Source organism: Clarias gariepinus, chromosome 2 (genome assembly GCF_024256425.1).
Source record: "Clarias gariepinus isolate MV-2021 ecotype Netherlands chromosome 2, CGAR_prim_01v2, whole genome shotgun sequence".
NCBI lineage: Eukaryota > Metazoa > Chordata > Actinopteri > Siluriformes > Clariidae > Clarias > Clarias gariepinus.
In genome coordinates, this window is record NC_071101.1 from 31,806,268 (window position 1) to 31,825,093 (window position 18,826).

Consider the following 18,826-nt stretch of genomic DNA (forward strand, 5'->3'; position numbering starts at 1 on the left):
ATATATATATATATATATATATATATATAATCTTGATTAAGTGTCCTAAAGAAAGGGTGAACTTGTATAGAAAAAAATTAACCATCCTGAAAGTGCTAATTAGAAGCAGATTGCATAAATATGCTCTATACAGTGCTGGCCAAAATGACAAAAGTAAAATTAGTTTTTTTATTCTTAATGTTCTTATGTTTTTTTATCATGACAATAAAGATACAGTAAGAATAATTTGTTAATTTATGTTCAATCAATTTTGGATTGACCCGAGCTTATGTTGGGCATCTGTGACTTTAATTTAACCCTTAAAAAGAGTGGTTTACTTTTACTTTCAGTTTTACTTTAATGTTCGTCCGGGTTTTATGTGTGTTTGCAATAGCTTGCTCTGTGTATAACTGAATTGAACTGTGCATTGATAAGCACTGTTTCAGGTTTCTACCTACATAACATAAGCAAAATGGTGAACTGTGGCCTATTGACACACAATAATGAACCAGGTAAGAAATGCATATTGTCTTTTTTTTTTCTTTTTTTTTTTTTCTTCGTTAAGAAACTTGTCTTGTTTTGACACTCATGACATGGTAAGATTAAGATTTATTAAAAGATATATATGTATACAGTATATATATATATATATATATATGTGTGTGTGTATATATATATATATATATATATATATACAGTGGTGTGAAAAACTATTTGCCCCCTTCCTGATTTCTTATTCTTTTGCATGTTTGTCACACTTAAATGTTTCTGCTCATCAAAAACCATTAACTATTAGTCAAAGATAACATAATTGAACACAAAATGCAGTTTTTAAATTAAGGTTTACGTTATTAAGGGAGAAAAAAAACTCCAAATCTACATGGCCCTGTGTGAAAAAGTGATTGCCCCCTTGTTAAAAAATTACTTAACTGTGGTTTATCACACCTGAGTTCAATTTCTGTAGTCACCCCCAGGCCTGATTACTGCCACACCTGTTTCAATCAAGAAATCACTTAAATAGGAGCTACCTGACACAGAGAAGTAGACCAAAAGCACCTCAAAAGCTAGACATCATGCCAAGATCCAAAGAAATTCAGGAACAAATGAGAACAAAAGTAATTGAGATCTATCAGTCTGGTAAAGGTTATAAAGCCATTTCTAAAGCTTTGGGACTCCAGCGAACCACAGTGAGAGCCATTATCCACAAATGGCAAGAACATGGAACAGTGGTGAACCTTCCCAGGAGTGGCCGGCCGACCAAAATTACCCAAAGACCGCAGGACAACATCTAAAGAACTGCAGGCCTCACTTGCCTCAATTAAGGTCAGTGTTCACGACTCCACCATAAGAAAGAGGGCAAAAACGGCCTGCATGGCAGATTTCCAAGGCGCAAACCACTTTTAAGCAAAAAGAACATTAAGGCTCGTCTCAATTTTGCTAAAAAACATCTCAATGATTGCCAAGACTTTTGGGAAAATACCTTGTGGACCGACGAGACAAAAGTTGAACTTTTTGGAAGGTGCGTGTCCCGTTACATCTGGCGTAAAAGTAACACAGCATTTCAGAAAAAGAACATCATACCAACAGTAAAATATGGTGGTGGTAGTGTGATGGTCTGGGGTTGTTTTGCTGCTTCAGGGCCTGGAAGGCTTGCTGTGATAGATGGAACCATGAATTCTACTGTCTACCAAAAATCCTGAAGGAGAATGTCCGGCCATCTGTTCGTCAACTCAAGCTGAAGCGATCTTGGGTGCTGCAGCAGGACAATGACCCAAAACACACCAGCAAATCCACCTCTGAATGGCTGAAGATAAACAAAATGAAGACTTTGGAGTGGCCTAGTCAAAGTCCTGACCTGAATCCTATTGAGATGTTGTGGCATGACCTTAAAAAGGCGGTTCATGCTAGAAAAACCCTCAAATAAAGCTAAATTACAACAATTCTGCAAAGATGAGTGGGCCAAAATTCCTCCAGAGCGCTGTAAAAGAATCGTTGCAAGTTATCACAAACGCTTGATTGCAGTTATTGCTGCTAAGGGTGGCCCAACCATTTATTAGGTTCAGGGGGCAATTACTTTTTCACACAGGGCCATGTAGGTTTGGAATTTTTTTCTCCCTAAATGATATAAATCAGCATTTTAAAACTGCATTTTGTGTTTACTTGTTTTATCTTTGACTAATAGTTAAATGTGTTTGATGATCAGAAACATTTAGTGTGACAAACATGCAAAAGAATAAGAAATCAGGAAGGGGGCAAATAGTTTTTCACACCACTGTATATACAGTATATATATACAGTATATATATATATATATACAGTATATGTATATATACAGTATATATATATAAAATGTATGTACTGTATATGTAAAAAACCAAATTCCAAAAAAAGGTTTTGAGATAACAGTCATCAGACTGTCAGTATGATCTAAATAAAAATGTCATTGTTTAAGTAACACAACTCAATAATGTGACTGGCCTGGTAAGGCACTCATGGATCCCTAACATGTTTGAAACTAGATTTTGCTGCAGTTTGGTATGCGAGATTTAAATATACGTACAAGTATACTTTCTTCTTATTTCTGCTATGTTTATTTTCTAATCATCAGAATATTTTGCAATTTTTTTGCACATAGACTATTAAAAATATATTAATTTTAATTTGTTTAAACTCTCAACTCAATGTTTGTCATTTTATTCTATTCCATGTGACATTCACTCTGCTGCATACAGTAAAACAGTTGTCAACTGTGTTTGTCACTTATATATTTCCTTCTTACTAGATTTTCCTGTAATTGTTTTGACATGGTTCTTTCCTTCCTTTATTTTCAAACAGTTAATAGCCTCTGGGTTTAATGTTGATGTAAATGAACTCTGACTTACTGTACCCAAATTTGTCAAAAAGCACCTTAATTACTCATCTGAACAGTTGCCCACAACTAGAACAGCAGGTCTCACTTTCACTGGCAAGGTCAGTGTTGAGTCTACCATAAAAAGAGACAAAATGATCAATGATCAACATGGTATACATAAAAGTGGCAAAAATCTATTCTAAAAACAGAACTATAAAATCTCAATTTATATCTCCTATTTCTACAAAGGGAAATAATGTGTCCTTTTTGTGCTTGCAAACAAAAGTAAATGAGAATACATTGCACTTTTACTCATTATTATGTTTATTTTTTTTTACTGGAAATTTTTACAACTTTTTCTGTTGTCATTGGCAGGAAGTGTGGTGGGGGGATGCTAGAATAGAAAATGACTTTGTGCTCTTTAACCCACACCACATGTTTTTAATCATCTAAAATAAACTAGTAAAATGTACTGTTCTAATTCTAGAATTCTAATTCTTTTAGTAACATTTTGACATATTAAACAGGTTAAGACATGCATGTCAGAGAATTTGATTAAAGGGTTTTGTTAGAATATAAACATTACCAGTAAAAAGTGTTTTAAAAAAATGCTTAGAATGTTTATTACTTTTCACACATTTGTTTGTAGAATAAAGAAAAAAAGTTTATATATATACATACTGTATATGTATGTGTAAATATACTGTGTATATAAATATATATATATGTGTGTGTGTGTGTTATTTATAACAGTGTTATAAATAACACTTAACAGGCAATATTTTTGCTGTTCTTTGACATAATCATTCCAGATTTCTTTTAGTCATTTCCTGCTTTGTCAATCATTCACAATTCCATTATGTCTTTGTTAATTAAGTACAAAAAATACTTACTAATTCAATTAACAGAAAAAGACATTAACGCTACAGACAAGGGTAACTGTGAATTATGGTATATTATCTTATTTTAAAGTGTTATTTTAAAAAGGTGCTTATATTTGTCTGTGATTAATATAAAGTAATTAAGACAAAAATAATTTTGGATTTAAAAACAAAAACATACAGAAAATAAATTTAAAAACAGCACATGTGGTGACCCTGTCATTGTAAATGAAGTAATTATTTATTATAATAGTTTAAATAATGAGCCAATTATTTGAATAGCTGGGTTATAAACTGTAAAAGACTTATTTGAGGGTCAGGGGAGGTGCAACGAAACAAAAGTGAAAGTAACCACAGCAACCGAACATGTTCTTCTTTATTTAGGTTACGAATGGTACGGATGTAGCATAGATGTTGGTACCTCTGGGGAATTCCTAGTTCCAGAGAATTTAGTTAGCAGTGACACACAATTTACTCTATTGCTTTAATTTTAAGTTTACATTAAAATTCCACATTTGTGTTCCATTTTGTGACTGCTTAAAGCTCTTGTATGTTTTCTGCTCAGTTCCACTGAAGCACATCGAGGTGGATTTGCAGGTACAAGGTCATGCAGCAACAGTGACTTCCACCCTCAAGTATATAAATGAGGAAGAGTGCCCCCTGGAGGCTGTGTTTGTCTTCCCCATGCCTTCAGGAGCTGCTGTCTGCCATTTCAGTGTCAAGATTGCAGATCAGGAGATAGTGGCTGAGCTGCAGGAGAAACAGGAGGTCAGTAAAACAATTGTGACCTCAACATCTGATGACTATGACCGTATGATGGGGTGACAATATTTTTTGCACTTTTGACTTAAGTAACCTTAAGACTGCAGTATCCTGTAGACTAGGTAACAGAAACGTCAGTGCAGTCGAAACATAGTTACCACATCATTACCTGCCTTTTAACTGTAAAAAAACAAAACAAAAAAAAAAACCATTACATAGGCAGACTTGTTGCCTGTTTCTCACACCAAGGGGAATGTGAGATTTACTGTACACATCTACTTTACCTGTGTCAGGCGCGGGAGCAGTACGATGATGCACTGAGTTCAGGTCAACAGGCTTTCCTGCTGGAGGAGAGTGAGGAGTCTGTGGATGTGTTCAGGCTGAGTGTGGGGTCTCTGCCTCCACACCAGAGTGCAGCCGTCACCTTCATCTATATCATTGAGCTGAGTGTGCAGGCTGATCATTCACTGCAATTCTGCCTGCCTGCAGTGCTCAATCCTCGTTACTCACCAGCCGGTATTACACACACATTTTTCCTTGCACACACCTTAATGTCATATATGCATAATATATATGTCATAAGCATATGTTTTATTTTCAGGTACAGGTGGTGGTATAGTGTCAGAGATAATATCAAGTTCCACTGGTGTTCCCTATTCTCTTTCTTTTATTGCACATGTGAGCTCTCCAAACCCCATCACTAAAGTGGAGTCCAAGTGTCCTCTAGAGCCCCTGACATTCCTCAACACAGAGCACACAAAGGCAAAGGTGTGTGTGCTTGTGTGTCTGTGTGTCAGAGAGAAAGGTGGCATGTATGTGTCCATATGGAGCTGTAAAGCAAGGAGGTAACATTATGGTGGCATAAAATGATTAACTCAACTAAAATCATGAATCAATTTTATGTTTACTGATTCAATGAATTAGCAGTATTAGGCTCTCCTATGGTTTAAACCAGTCAGCTGGTTCTTTGATCAGTTCTTTAGGCCTGTATTTTTCTCTTTGCATCCAATATGTTGTTCACAAGCACTGCCTTTTGACTTGTAGACTAATATGTTTCAGGTCTTAATGTGTGTTGCTATTATTGTTAATATTTATGTTATTTTACACAAATACATATCCAAATATCCACCTTAGTAAGAACACCTGTACAGTGAAGTTAGAGATTTTCAAGTGTCAAGAACGTCTGTCTGTGCATGTGTGTGTGTGTTTGGGAGGCGGAGTGTTTGATATTATCAGATTATTTTAATTTAAAGCTACAGACAGTGAAACAGTACATTTGAAACTGCAGTGAAACAGACCGAATTTTAAGGATGCCAGAATTCATGATTTGTATGGTAAACTTCCATAAGTTACAAAAAAAAAAAAAAAATGGTATCTTTAATTTTTTATATCCAGTGGAACCCTGGATTGTAAAAACAGAATTCGTTCCCGGAAGAGGGATTATATTTCAAAACACAAGCAAATTTTCCCATAAGAAATAATGGAAACTTAAATTATACATTCCACAGCCCAAAAAAATAAACACATAAAAATAATTAATAAAAAAAAATAAAGTAAAAATAAATCCCAACAGATAAGTGTTACGCTGTGTGTGTGTGTGTGCGTGTGTGTGTGTGTGTGCGCGTGCGTGTGTATGTGTGCGTACTTTTATTTGAGTTTCACACACACATACACACACACATTAACGGAAAAACTGTTTTATCAGAAAAATTTGCAAGGAACATTTGCAAGAAAACAAATTAACCTGCACTTAAAAAATTGCGACAGAGCAGTGTTTCTGTGTAGAGCAGTGTGTGTGTGTGTGTGTGAAGGCAAGAGGAGGTGTGTGTGTGCGTGCGTGCGTGTGTGTCAGTGGTAGCTCAGTGGTTAAGGCATTGGACTACGGTTCGGAAGATCCCAGGTTCAAACCCCACAACCACCAAGTTGCCACTGTTGTGCCCTTGAGCAAGGCCCTTAACCCTCAACTGCTCAGATGTGAAATGAGATAAAAATGTAAGTCGCTCTGGATAAGAGCGTCTGCCAAATGCCTAAATGTAAAGGCGAGAGGAGGGTGTGTGCGTGAAGGGGCACGGTGTCCAATGATGAGCATGCACACATAACTACAGGCTGATACAGAGAGAGAGAAAATGGATCTTTAACCTCTCTAACCTCTCTGGGACTTGTTTTTGGTACACACATGCATACAAAACAAAATGAAATATGTTTTACACACACATGTGGTCACAGTGTTATAGTAAACAGTACACCTGTGCACGGATGTTAATTATACCAGTAAGAGACCTGCTCTAAGATCCAGCAGGGGAGACGATTACCCATAATTTTACAATCCCACAAAAAAAAATCATGTGACACTCTGTGTCAAAACAAGAAGCACATGAATGATGCATGATACTCGGTAAACCAAGACTTGTTAATTTTCCAAGTCAAAATTTATTAAAATTCTTTGCTCGTCTTGCAGAATGCTCGAAAAACCGCGTTACTCGCAATTCGAGGTTCCACTTTATATAGTTTGCCATTCACAAATATTCAACTGCATGTAATCTTTGATATGATTCTGTTTAAAAGATTTTTTTTAGAACACTGTATTTTGTGTGTGTGTGTGTTTAGGTAAGCCTTACCACAGGTCATAAGTTTGACAGAGATGTTGAGCTGTATGTATATTATCAGAATCCCCATCAGCTCACTGCTATAGTGGAGGCTGGAGCACCGACAGCACAGCCAGGTATTTAATTAAATGAAATATTCCCAAATGACAGCATTTCAAAAACAGTGGATAATAAAAAAAAACAAGGTTTAACATGTTCCCTTTCAAAGGCTACACTCGATGCTGCGTGAAAACGCTATGGGAACATCTTTTCGTGTTGCCGGTTGTAAAGCATGTGTGTATCAAACACGCCAAATTTTGGCTTATATAAGCTCAGTCAGGTGACATCATCTGATGAGACGCACCTGCAGGTTATAAATAGGAGTAAACCGAAAACATTCCTCAGATCTTTTGTCTTCATGAACAGCCTAGTTGTGTTTTGCGTGTCTGTGTGTAAACCACCAAGATAAGAAAGTGTTTAACTCACCGATATGGCAGATTTTTAAACGAGATGTCCCTCCGTGTGTGATAAATCCATATTGGAGGGCGATCTCTGCACTTTCTGTTTCAATTAAAGTGCTTCGCGCGCGGCTTGCATTCCTTAAGAGAAGCTTCGAGCCGTGGCGCATTCCTGGGACTCACACGTGAATCTGGCAGGTGTGCGGGAGACAAATTCTCCTCCTTTCTCTCGCGCCCTTGCAGGTTCGGGAAATTCCTCCGTCCACTCTCAAGCGCGCCCTGGCGCTTCTTGTGAATGGGCAAGGATAGACATCCTCTCTTGCTTCCGCGGAGATGAAAATGGCCTCCAAGCACTTGACATTAGATGGCAGGTTCTGTCAGGTGGCCGGGGGGTGAAGCCTCAATGATGCTCTCTCCCTTTTCTTAGCAATCTCCATGATGAGTTAACCCTTTCATGGAGTAAGCTGTGTTCATCTCGTGTTTTTCGTGCCATCGACCTATTTATTTATTTAAATATAGTTGATGTGGAAGCGCGGAGTTGTACAGTACACCCAGAAAGAAGAGACGCTTCCAGGCTATCTCTCTCCTGGGACATCATTTTCCCTGAAAAGCTAACACTTCCTTTCAAGCTGTGTAGACTTTCATCTTTCCTGGATGGAAAAGCTTTTCAGGCAGCAGGTCAGGTTGGTGCTTTATTGCACACCATGGCTGAGATTGCTGACCTGCTGAGATCCTTATAGTATCTCAGCTGAGATAGGGCGTTCTGGAATTACGCCGGGCCACAGACTTGTCTTTTCGTGCAACAAAGCAGACAGCTTGTGCTATCGGCCGTTTTATGGCTGCAATGGTTTCCGCGGAGAGGCACTTGTGGCTGAATCTCAGGGGCATCTAGGATAAGGATTGTGCATTCCTCCTTGATGCTCCCATCTTGCCTTGCGGCCTGTTTGGCGATGTCATTAACTCGGTCGCCACTAGGTTCATGAGGCAAAGTTATATGAACAAGCCTTCGGGAAAATTCATTCCCCGCCGTGCTTAAGAGTCGGGACTGTAGGCCACCCAGTCTCGACCGGGTCTGACTCTTGCAAGGCTTGAAACAAACAAGGAGAGTGTTTTTGAGCCAGACACCCTTTCGTAAAGATTGGGGTGCGGCGCGCTTCGCAATCCGCCTCAAAGAGGTCGGACTGGCATACTGTCTTCTTCACAAAGAAGTCCTGAGGCTCATGTGCCCAGGACCATGGGGGTGCCCCCCCCCCCCCCCAATGGGGAGAGGCACGTAAAATTCCTTTCCACTTAGAATGAAGTGTTCTCGCTGGCTCCCCTACGAGGTAGATGTTCATGCTCCGCCACCACTGGTGTTTCGGGCAACACCGGTCTCCAATAAAGTGTTAGCTCTTTGTTTTTTCCTGCCATGTTTCAGGATGCCAAACATCTAACATCCCCCCCCGTTTAACCAAGCCGCCGAGAATTTTGCCCCTTTCGGAGAAACTGGAAGCGTGGAAGCTACTGCCAAGTATATCTCCTTGGGTACTAAGCACTGTAGAGAGAAGCTACAGGATTCAGTTCTCACATCACCCTCCGCGTTTCAATGGCATGGTCTCCGCTTCCGTGAAACCGGAAAGGGACGCATCTGCTAACAGAAGTTGCTGGGAAAAGGGGCCATAGGACATGTTTTCCTACCAAACAGAAAGTCAGGCTACTATAATCTGTATTTCTTGGTTCCCAAGTGGAACGGGGGGCTGCGTACAATTTTTAGATTTTCACGGACTGAACCGCCATCTGAAAAATAAATAAATACAGCTTCACAATGTTAACTGTCAACATTTTGTTGACTGTAATGTTTTCAAATCCTACCAAGCGATTGATTTGTGATAATCGATGTGAAGGACGCTTACTTTCATATAGAAATATTGCCAAAACACAGGAGATTTTTGAGGTTCACTTTCGGGGGCGAAGCTTACCAGTATTGGGGCCTTCCATTTGGTCTCACCCGCACGACTGGCTGGCCTAGTCTCAGTAGCTAGCGCTTTGACATCAGGATGCCGTCCTAGCTCATCTTTGTTTCTTAGGATTGAGACCCAATGCCACGAAAAGCGTGCTCTTTCCTGTTCAGAGGACAACATATTTGAGTTTCACATGCGATTCGGTCGTAAGGCGGGCACACTCGTGTCGAATCCATTCACAACACCCTCAAGGAAATCAAGCTAGACCAGAAAGTGACTGTTCATTACTTTTAGAGATCTTAGCGCTGCATCCACGGTGATACCTTTGTACCTTCTGCACATAAGAGCATCTCAGTTGTGGCTAAGAATCAGGGGATTTCATTAGAGGGCCAATCCCCAATAAGAGTTACACGCCAGGGGTTTCGTACCCTTTCTATGTGGTTCAGACCCTGGTTTCTGACTCTGGGTCCCACTCTAAGTCTAGCGCACAAGTTCCTGTCCCTCAGGGCGAATTACATTCCAGGGCATATGAACGTGGGACAGATGTGCTGTCCAGTCAAGCTCTGACAGATGGGGAATGAAAACCCCACCCCGAAGTAGTCAGTCAATCTGGGAGAGATTTCAGGTAGCAGAGGTGGACCTTTTTGCCTCGCAAAAAACAGCAAATGTCCCCTTTACTACTTTCTGACTCTTTCAGCTCCCCTGGGTCTGGACTCCTTGGCCCGTACGTGGCCCAGTTTACGCCTTTATGCGTCTTTCCTTATAGCTCTGCTCCCAGGAGTCTTGGCGAGGGTTGGCCACAGTGTTTGCGCCTCTTACTGATGGCGCCCCATTGGCCGACCAGAGTGTGGTTCTTAGATCTACAGTAATATCTCTCCTCGATGGCTCACCATCGGTGATTTCAGTAAGGAGGGATCTTCTGTCTCAGGCGCTGTCTGTCCACTACCGAATTGTTTCAGTCCTGGAGTTTCTGCAGGAAAGTTGTCCTCGGGTTTGTGCCCTAGTACTCTCAGATCGTACGTAGCCGCTATTTTAGCCTGCAACGTTCTGATTTCATTCGTGGAGCTAAACGGTTGAGGCCACCCACTAGAGCCACTGTCCCTTCGTGGGATTTATCTATCATGCTCGAAGGTCTAATTGACACCCCTTTCGAACCAATAGAGTCAGCGCCTCAGGTTTCTGACCCTTAAGATGGTTTTTCTATGGCCATTACCTCTCTGAAGAGAATTGGAAATCTGCATGCCTTCTCCACGTCTCCCAGAGATAGTTCTGAGACCTCCTCGGCCTTTGTGCGCACACGCTACACAACCTTGGGGTCCAGACACTTGCAGTGCGGCGGCGTTGGTATTCTCGTTCCCATAGTGTTTTCACGCAGCATTAAGTGTAGCCTTTGAAAGGGAATGTCTCGGGTTACTTTGCTGTAACCCTGTTCCCTGAAACGGCGGGAACAAGATGCTGCGCTCCAATGCCGCACTGCCTGAGTGACCGGACGTCCCTTCAGACAAAATCGATCTGAGGAATGTTTCCGGTTTACTCCTATTTATAACCTGCAGGTGCGTCTCATCAGATGACGTCACCTGACCGAGGTTATATAAGCCAAAATTTGGCATGTTTGATACACACATGCTTCACAACCGGCAACACGAAAAGATGTTCCCATAGCGTTTTCACGCAGCTTCCCGTTCCTGCCTTTTCAGGGAACAGGGTTACAGCAAAGTAACCTGAGACGTTTTGTGCTTGCAAACAACCCCTGAAAATTTCTATTTAAACCAAAAGCAAAAGATAAGCTAATGTTGATTGCTGATGCAAATGTAATTTGAACACACAAATTTAACAAAATAGGAAAGTTTTTTTTTTTTTCTTCTTCTTATGCTCTTATTCATTTATCTTTTTTTAGGTACTCTAATGGGAGACGCTGCAGTCATGCTTAGTTTTTATCCTGAGTTCCCTGAGTCAGTCATGTCCTCCACATCATCATGTGGTGAGTTTGTGTTTGTTATGGACAGATCTGGTAGTATGGCCTGCAGAATGCATAACGGACCACATGTCCAACAACGCATCATGTGTGCCAGGGTAAGATTCAACAGTTAAATAACCGCAACATTTATTTTCTTTCTTTTCTTGAATCAGCTTTTAAAAAGTAAAAAAAACTTTGTTACTGATATAAATTAAGGTAGGAAAAAATGTCCTGACTATATGAATAATAATGTGCTTAGGACACTCTGCTCCTGCTGCTGAAGAGTCTTCCCATGGGCTGTTACTTCAACATCTATGGCTTTGGCTCTCACTTTGAATCATTCTTCCCGTGAGTAACCCTCACACGTACTGTGAATATGTAGTCTTTCCATGGTGCTTATGGATCCTTGACAAGTATTTCTATATCTTAAATTTAGATTTAAAAAAATGTCTGGGGGGGGTGATTAAAATCATGGATGGATACTTTGTCGTTGCACTGGCTATCACGCAATTAGGTATCAGTCCTTAAGGTGCATGAAAAAAGAATAAAAAGAGTAAGGGATGAACAAACAGTAGATATAAAAGAGTACAAATATGAAACAATAGGTAGTCAGATTAATCAGATACTACTGTGCAAATGAGATATCGAAGCACCTGAACCATTGCACTTAATATTGCACATGTAAACAGTGTGACCTGACAAGCTTATGCTCTATTTTTACACTCTTGTAGAACAAGATGAGATTGTCTTAAGGAAACATATTTGCAACAATAGGTCAAAAAGATGTACAGTAAAACCTAGCATTGCAAGTAACTTAGTTTGCGAGTTTTTTTGCAAAATGAGCAACCTTTTTTAAAAAAAATAAATATTAACTTGATAAACAAGCAAAGTCTTGCAATTGGATTGGGTTTTCTGACATTTTATTTTTATTAATGAAAATTTTGTCATGGTATAAGACATGTAAAATGCACTAAATATTTCTGTTACTTAAATACAATAAAATATCCAGTACAGTGTATATTTTATTATAGTTTATTAATTTTAGAGATAAAAACATCTGGTGCAAACATATTAATTAGAAACAAGCATGAATTGAACTTGAAAATTGAACTGTACAGGGCTGGGTGGTTGCACTGGGTAGTATTGCTTCCTTACAGATTTTTATATCTGTGGTGTTTCTTTGTATTTTTTTCTTATGTCCATGTAAGTTTTCTGTGGTTTCCTTCCATTTCACTAAACATGTCAGTGGGTGGATTAGCTAAGATAAACTGCAAATAGGTATAAAAGAATGTGTGCATGTAGAACTGTTGTTTCACTCACTGTGTATTCCTGCTTTATGTCCAGTATTCTCAGGATAGGCAACCTGAAAGTGATTGAGTGGAAGTAAAACAGGTGTACATCTGCTGTATTGAAGCTTTGCTGTTCTTGCTGTATGTTTCTCTGGCTTTAGGAAAAGTCTGCAGTACAGTCAGGACACTATGGACCAGGCTGTGAAAAAGGTAAATGAGATGCAAGCAAACATGGGGGGCACAGAGATTCTGCGACCTCTGGAACACATTTACAAGCAGCCGTGCATCCCCAACCACCCAAGACAGGTAACATTATCCTCCACCCAAACTGCTGTGATTTATCAGTGACAAGATGACATTCATTTCATATTTAACTGATTAGGATTTTGGTAAAAACAAAAGAATCGGGATCAAGATTGCTCTTCTTTAACCATTTTCACCCTAGATTTTAAAATTCTTCTCTTTTTTTCAGCTGTTTATATTTACAGATGGTGAAGTAGGAAATACCAGAGCTGTTCTTCACTGTGTGAGAAACAATGCTGATTTTCACAGGCATGTACTCTTTGTATAACATGATTTTTTTTAACCTTTAAAATCTTAGTTTCTGGGAGACTGAGTGACCAAAACCACAAATATGTATGATATTTAAATTACTAGTGTTAGTAACCGTCGTTGACAGGAAAAGAGTTTTCAGAAATAGTTAAAAGGTTAAAGCTAAAAACAAGCCATTCAGCTTTAATGCAATCAGTGACATTATTATTTCAGGTAAAAGCCCATGTACAGTACATGTCTGCCTGTCTTACTGTATTATCTGCCTAACTTAAGCAAGAAATAAAATTTCATAAGGTTGAGTATCTTACGCCTTTTTTACACTGAGTTGTATTTCTTTCTTCGGTCACCCAAATACACGCCCTGTTCCATAATCAAATAGAACGAATCACAGATGATAAATTGAAAAAGTGAATCGAGTAAAGATCATGTTTTGTAATATTCACTTATTTTAGTGGTAAAAATTGTTACGTGTTGCGGCATGGAGAGCCGCGCCACGAGATGTTTTGATGTTTGTAAGAGCCCTAACACAGGGCTTTAGAGGGGGTCAATGAAATAGGAGCTTGTGAGAGTGCTTATGATACACACGTAAAGACCTTTCTGTTTGTAGATACCGTAGGATTAATAATTTGAAACTTAGAAGCAAATAAAAGAAAACTGAAAACACAACATAAACAGAGCTCCGCTGTCTACGTGAGAACAGATGGGGCTCTGGAAACTAAAACTAAAACATATATCCTCTCGGGGCCTAGGCCCTTACCTAGGATTTATGAGGGAGAGAGTTTGTGTCTTCTCTTTGTACTTTTATCTGAGAGCACAAACTAAACTGATGCATGTCGCTCTCTCACTTTCTTTCTCTCTTGCCGATGTCTTAAACAGGCAGGGGCTGGGGCTTTGCCCCTGAACAGCGCACTCTGTCTGTCTCTTTTTTTTTCTTTTCTCTTTCTTTGGCCCTGATACCTTACCGGTGCTACCTAAATGAAGTGCGGAGGTATTTGGCCCCCTAAATAAACACGCCGCCAGGTGTGGCTCATTCGGGCTGATTGTTAGTAACCCCAGTAAAAATAATTAGTTTTGATTTTATAACTGAATATCTATTGGTGCATGTGTTTGTTTGCATTAAAAAACTTTAGCTTATTATTATCTTATTTTAAAGTAGATTATTAAATCCAGCACATAAGTGTTCTCATTTTGAGATCACTTCTGGTGCAGGTTAAACTGCAGGCAGATATGTAAGTACTGCCAAAAAATTAAATTCTGTCCAGACAGTTTTGCGTGATGCTGTAAAAAAGATCTGGCTGGACAGACAGACATACAGAGAGAAACTTTTCTGGGACTGGTTTCTGGTCCTCCAGAGTGTACAGACAAAACCTTTATTTTATTTATATAGATTTCTATCACTTAAGTAACTGAGAGCCACACATATTTTATTATTTGGAGAAAACTAACATTACACATTTAGAATTGCACCAGTGAATAACCTGGTTTAAACCACAATTCCATGAAATTGACCAGATACTCATAAAAAATAAAAAATAAAAGCCCATTAAAATTTTTAAACTGCATTTATTCAGCCTTTTTATTACTGTAGTATAACCAGGAACTTCTAACAATAATAAAAGAAATCACATATCTCATTATATCTTGTCTTTGTCCCATTATCTTCAGGTTTCACTTATGTTTGTTTCAGAGTTCAGTAGTCTCCAGTAGTTTATTATTGTAAAATAACAATTATAATATTATAGAGTGAAAATTTTTGTGGAGGACACTCATTACATCAGTCCTAAAAAAAAAAAAAGTTGCTGTTTAACAAAGTAAATCAGGTAACACTTGTTATGTTCAAGCTGACTGTATTAGAAAAGAGATTTATTTAACATTTTTTCAAGTAGACAGCATCCCCAATTGTATTCATCCCTTACTTAGCTTATTTTACCCCCCTCTGATGTCTGGCTGATAAGGGATTTATAATCCACTTCTTTGTTTAAACAGATGTTTCTCATTTGGGATTGGTGAAGGAGCAAGTTCTGCACTCATTACAGGGTTGGCTGAGAATGGCTCTGGCCACGCCCAATTCATCACAGGAACGGAACGCATGCAGGCCAAAGTAAGTGTTGTTCTCAAACAGCAGCAAAGACATAAACAACGTAATATTTTGTTAATAACAGGAATTTCTATTACAGCATTTAATTTCTATAATATGACAAATAGTGTCAAATTATAATTTATTTTATTAGTCACAATTTATCACTTCATTTATGTGGTGATTCATTTACAATATCCTTATCAGATTATTATGACAGTCCTGCATCTCAGAATTTGCTATTGGTGAATAGGGGAGGTTTATCAAGAAATATGATATTTCTACTGTACATTCTTCTTTACTTATTATTGAAAGTTCTTTGTATTTATTTCCCAATGCCAGGTAATGCAGTCTCTTCGCTATGCTTTACAACCAGCAGTAACTAATATCACTGAGGATTGGACTGGTTTGTCCTTCATCCGTCTGAGCCCCCCGATTAAAACACTTTTCCATGGGCAAAGAGCACTGATTTATGCTCAGTTAAAAGGAGAGGTGAGTTTAACACAAAATACTTTATAACTGGAAAAGGTCAAACACTTGACTGCATGTACTCATAATCACCAGCCTTTGTCTATGTCTATAGGATTGTAAAAAACCAAATGCTATGGGGAAAATAACAGTGCAGTACCTAATAGGAGATCTGGAGGTCTCAAACACTGTCCACTTCTCCATGAAGCCTTCAGAGGACAGCGGGTAACTGCTACAAGTACTTTGTAATATTTAAAGATTTATTTCTCTTTTTAACTTTTAGTATTCAATATATGGTACTATAATCTTATAGGGACACTTTGTGGTTGTTTAGGGTGCTATATGGAATCAGGTAGGAGTTTATGGAGGATTTGAGTCAACCGGTTGAAATGAAATGAGCAATATTTAGTTAAGACATGTGAATTTGTGGTATTTACTTAAATACGTTGAACTCCATGACAACAACTGTCAACTAATTCCAACATGGCAAAATCACACTAATTTGAAAATTTGTTTAAGGTAGTAAATAAGTAATTTGTTCAATTGTTACTCATTCAGCTGTGTGTGTGTGTGTGTGTGTGTGTGTGTGTGTACTGTGTGTGTGTACTGTGTGTGTGTATTGTGTGTGTGCACTGTGTGCGTACTGTGTGCGTACTGTGTGGGTACTGTGTGTGTACTGTGTGCATGTGTGTGCGTGTGAAAAGACTGGCCATCCACAGGTTGGGTGCTCGCTCTCTGGTCCGCTCGCTGGAAAGGGAAGAGCAGGATGATGGAACTAATAAAGAGGCTCTAAAGGCCAGAGTAGTGGAACTGAGTAAACAGTCTGGAGTAAGCAGCTCACACACTGCCTTCATAGCTGTCAATAAGGGCAGTGGACAAGCTGTGAAAGGACCAGTGGTGACCAGGAGAGTTCCTATAAGTCAGTATTTTTTTTTTTCTGTGTGTCAATTCACCCAACCAGAATTTATATTGTTAATGTATATTTGCAGTACTATGAGAAATAATAAGGGCAGCATTCACAGCTTTGGAGTCTTTTATGCATAAACATCTAAAACAGGACATATAGAAAACTCACATAATAAAAACTAACATGTTTTACTACCAAGTAAACTACCAAGACATTTTTAGTGAGTTTAGGTTCTTATAAAATGTGACATGACTTTGTGACAAATGTTAAAATTGACCTTTTTGTATTTTTACCTTCTATTTCATTTATAAATTGTATGAAGATGTGAGTTGTTGTATGAAGATGTTTTATATATTGAGTGTACATTTTTTTTTTAGTGAGGATGGCATGTAACATGGGGCAAAGTAAGTAATATAACATGAGTTTATCATGAAATTATTGTGTAATATTATGTTGTATTTACTTTAAAAATTGCATTAAGACTTTAGTTGCTTAGACTGTTGTTAACAGTTGGGTAAATATGATATGTCTATATTATATATGTATATATTAGATACATGATATATGTATCATGTATATAATATGACCTGGATTTGAGTGTACAAAAACCTTATATTAATTTAGATTACTTATGCTTACTTATGAAATGTTGTCACCCTATGTATGTGTTTTATCACATTTATTACAACAAGTGATAAGTTGATGTTGGCATGTCAGAGTTTGCTTAAAATGCTAATCAAGTTTATAATTCGTGATAGTTACAATGTTGAAAATGTAAAAAAAAGAATATATTTAAGCATCAAAATGCTAAAATGCTGATATAATGTTCTAATTGATTGCTAAGGTGTTATTTCAGTATGTGGTTGCTAGGCTGCCACAGTTGGTTTCTAGGGTGTTGCTACTTGGATGCTGTGAATAGTCAAGCATGTACAGGTTACAGGCTAAAGTTTTAAAATTCTACACAATTGGTTTTTCAATATTCGACTTTTCTGCATGTATTCATTATAGAAAAGAATAGGTTATACCTGGCAAGCCATAATCATACTTGTTCAGTCTTCTTCAAGAGCAAGAAAGTATTTTGATATTACTTTTCTTAAAGCAGAACTTTACAGTTATGTTGTATACAATGGTACAACAGATGCTGGATTGTTTTCCATTGATACTCAATCAGGGGTTATTGATGTGCTACAGTGATTTCAGGAATGATAGAAATGCCATGATGGTGAAGGCCTTCAAGTGGTGCAGTGGTTAAGTGCTTGTCCCTATCATCCAGAGATTGTGACTTCGATTCTCGGGTGATGCTGTAACTTCTTGCAGCCGGAGGTCTAGAGAGAGCTGATTGGCCGAGCTCTCTCAGAAGGGAGGGATGAGAGGTACTTAGTGCTCCCACATAAATCACGGCTCTACAGCCAATCAGGGGCGTCTGTGAGCTCACGTAAGCGAAGGGAGAGGATAACTCTGAGTGTTTTACGCTGCCCCCAACAGTGCATGAGCATGCAGTTTGAAAAGAAGATGCGGTCGGCTGGCGTCACGTGGTTTGGAGGAAACATGTGATAGTCTTCGGCCCTTTCGACTGAGTGGTAGTAGTAGCCTTAATGTGGGAGCCCCCTAGTGACAGGAGAAATTGGACATGACTAAATTAGGTAGAGAATCGGTAAAAATAGTTTAAAAAATATTAGGTTGATGGAAGTTTTGACATGAACCAAGATCATGTCCAGCTATACATCAAAACGGGTTTTTAGAAGTTAAAATTGCAGCACTCACAGGTTCAGGATGTAGTTGAGTCACAGTCACTCCTTAGCTTCAGTATTGATCATTAGGTTTTGGGGGATTTTTGTTTGTTTGTTTGTTTGTTTGTTTGTTTGTTTTTACCAGTCTCCAAATGAGCATGTCTTGCTTTTTTGACATTCTGAAGATTTCTACTCAAGATTTCCATGCCAATACACAACTTACAACACAGTCTTGCTCTAGGCAAATAAAATGGCGACTCCTAGGTGCATTTGCATTTTTTAAATGATAATTTCATTTACAAAGCTAAAAAAATATCCAAACATGTCTGGGCCTATGTGAAATAGTAATTGCCCCTAAACCTAATAACTAGATGTGAAACCCTTCCGGAC

The 18,826-nt window shown here is 38.5% G+C and overlaps 1 protein-coding gene across 1 annotated transcript; it reads left to right on the forward strand.

Moving 5' to 3' along the window:
• The first annotated feature begins 353 nt into the window (after positions 1-353).
• Positions 354-16,900, forward strand: LOC128508988 (von Willebrand factor A domain-containing protein 5A-like). The gene is made up of 13 exons (XM_053480497.1): positions 354-491; positions 4,277-4,479; positions 4,767-4,989; positions 5,075-5,241; positions 7,081-7,195; positions 11,354-11,529; positions 11,673-11,761; positions 12,864-13,008; positions 13,175-13,254; positions 15,241-15,355; positions 15,674-15,823; positions 15,915-16,024; positions 16,504-16,900. The coding sequence occupies exons 1-13, from the start codon at positions 452-454 to the stop codon at positions 16,841-16,843; spliced, it is 1,953 nt and encodes a 650-aa protein (XP_053336472.1). The 5' UTR covers positions 354-451; the 3' UTR covers positions 16,844-16,900.
• The last annotated feature ends 1,926 nt before the right edge of the window (positions 16,901-18,826 follow it).

Excerpts from the sequence above, each read along its gene's own strand:
- LOC128508988 (XM_053480497.1), top strand. The coding sequence starts at position 452 with ATGGTGAACTGTGGCCTATTGACACACAATAATGAACCAG. Across the intron at positions 4,990-5,074 it reads TCCTCGTTACTCACCAGCCG|GTACAGGTGGTGGTATAGTG; the intron begins GTATTACACACA and ends TTTTATTTTCAG. Across the intron at positions 5,242-7,080 it reads CAGAGCACACAAAGGCAAAG|GTAAGCCTTACCACAGGTCA; the intron begins GTGTGTGTGCTT and ends GTGTGTGTTTAG.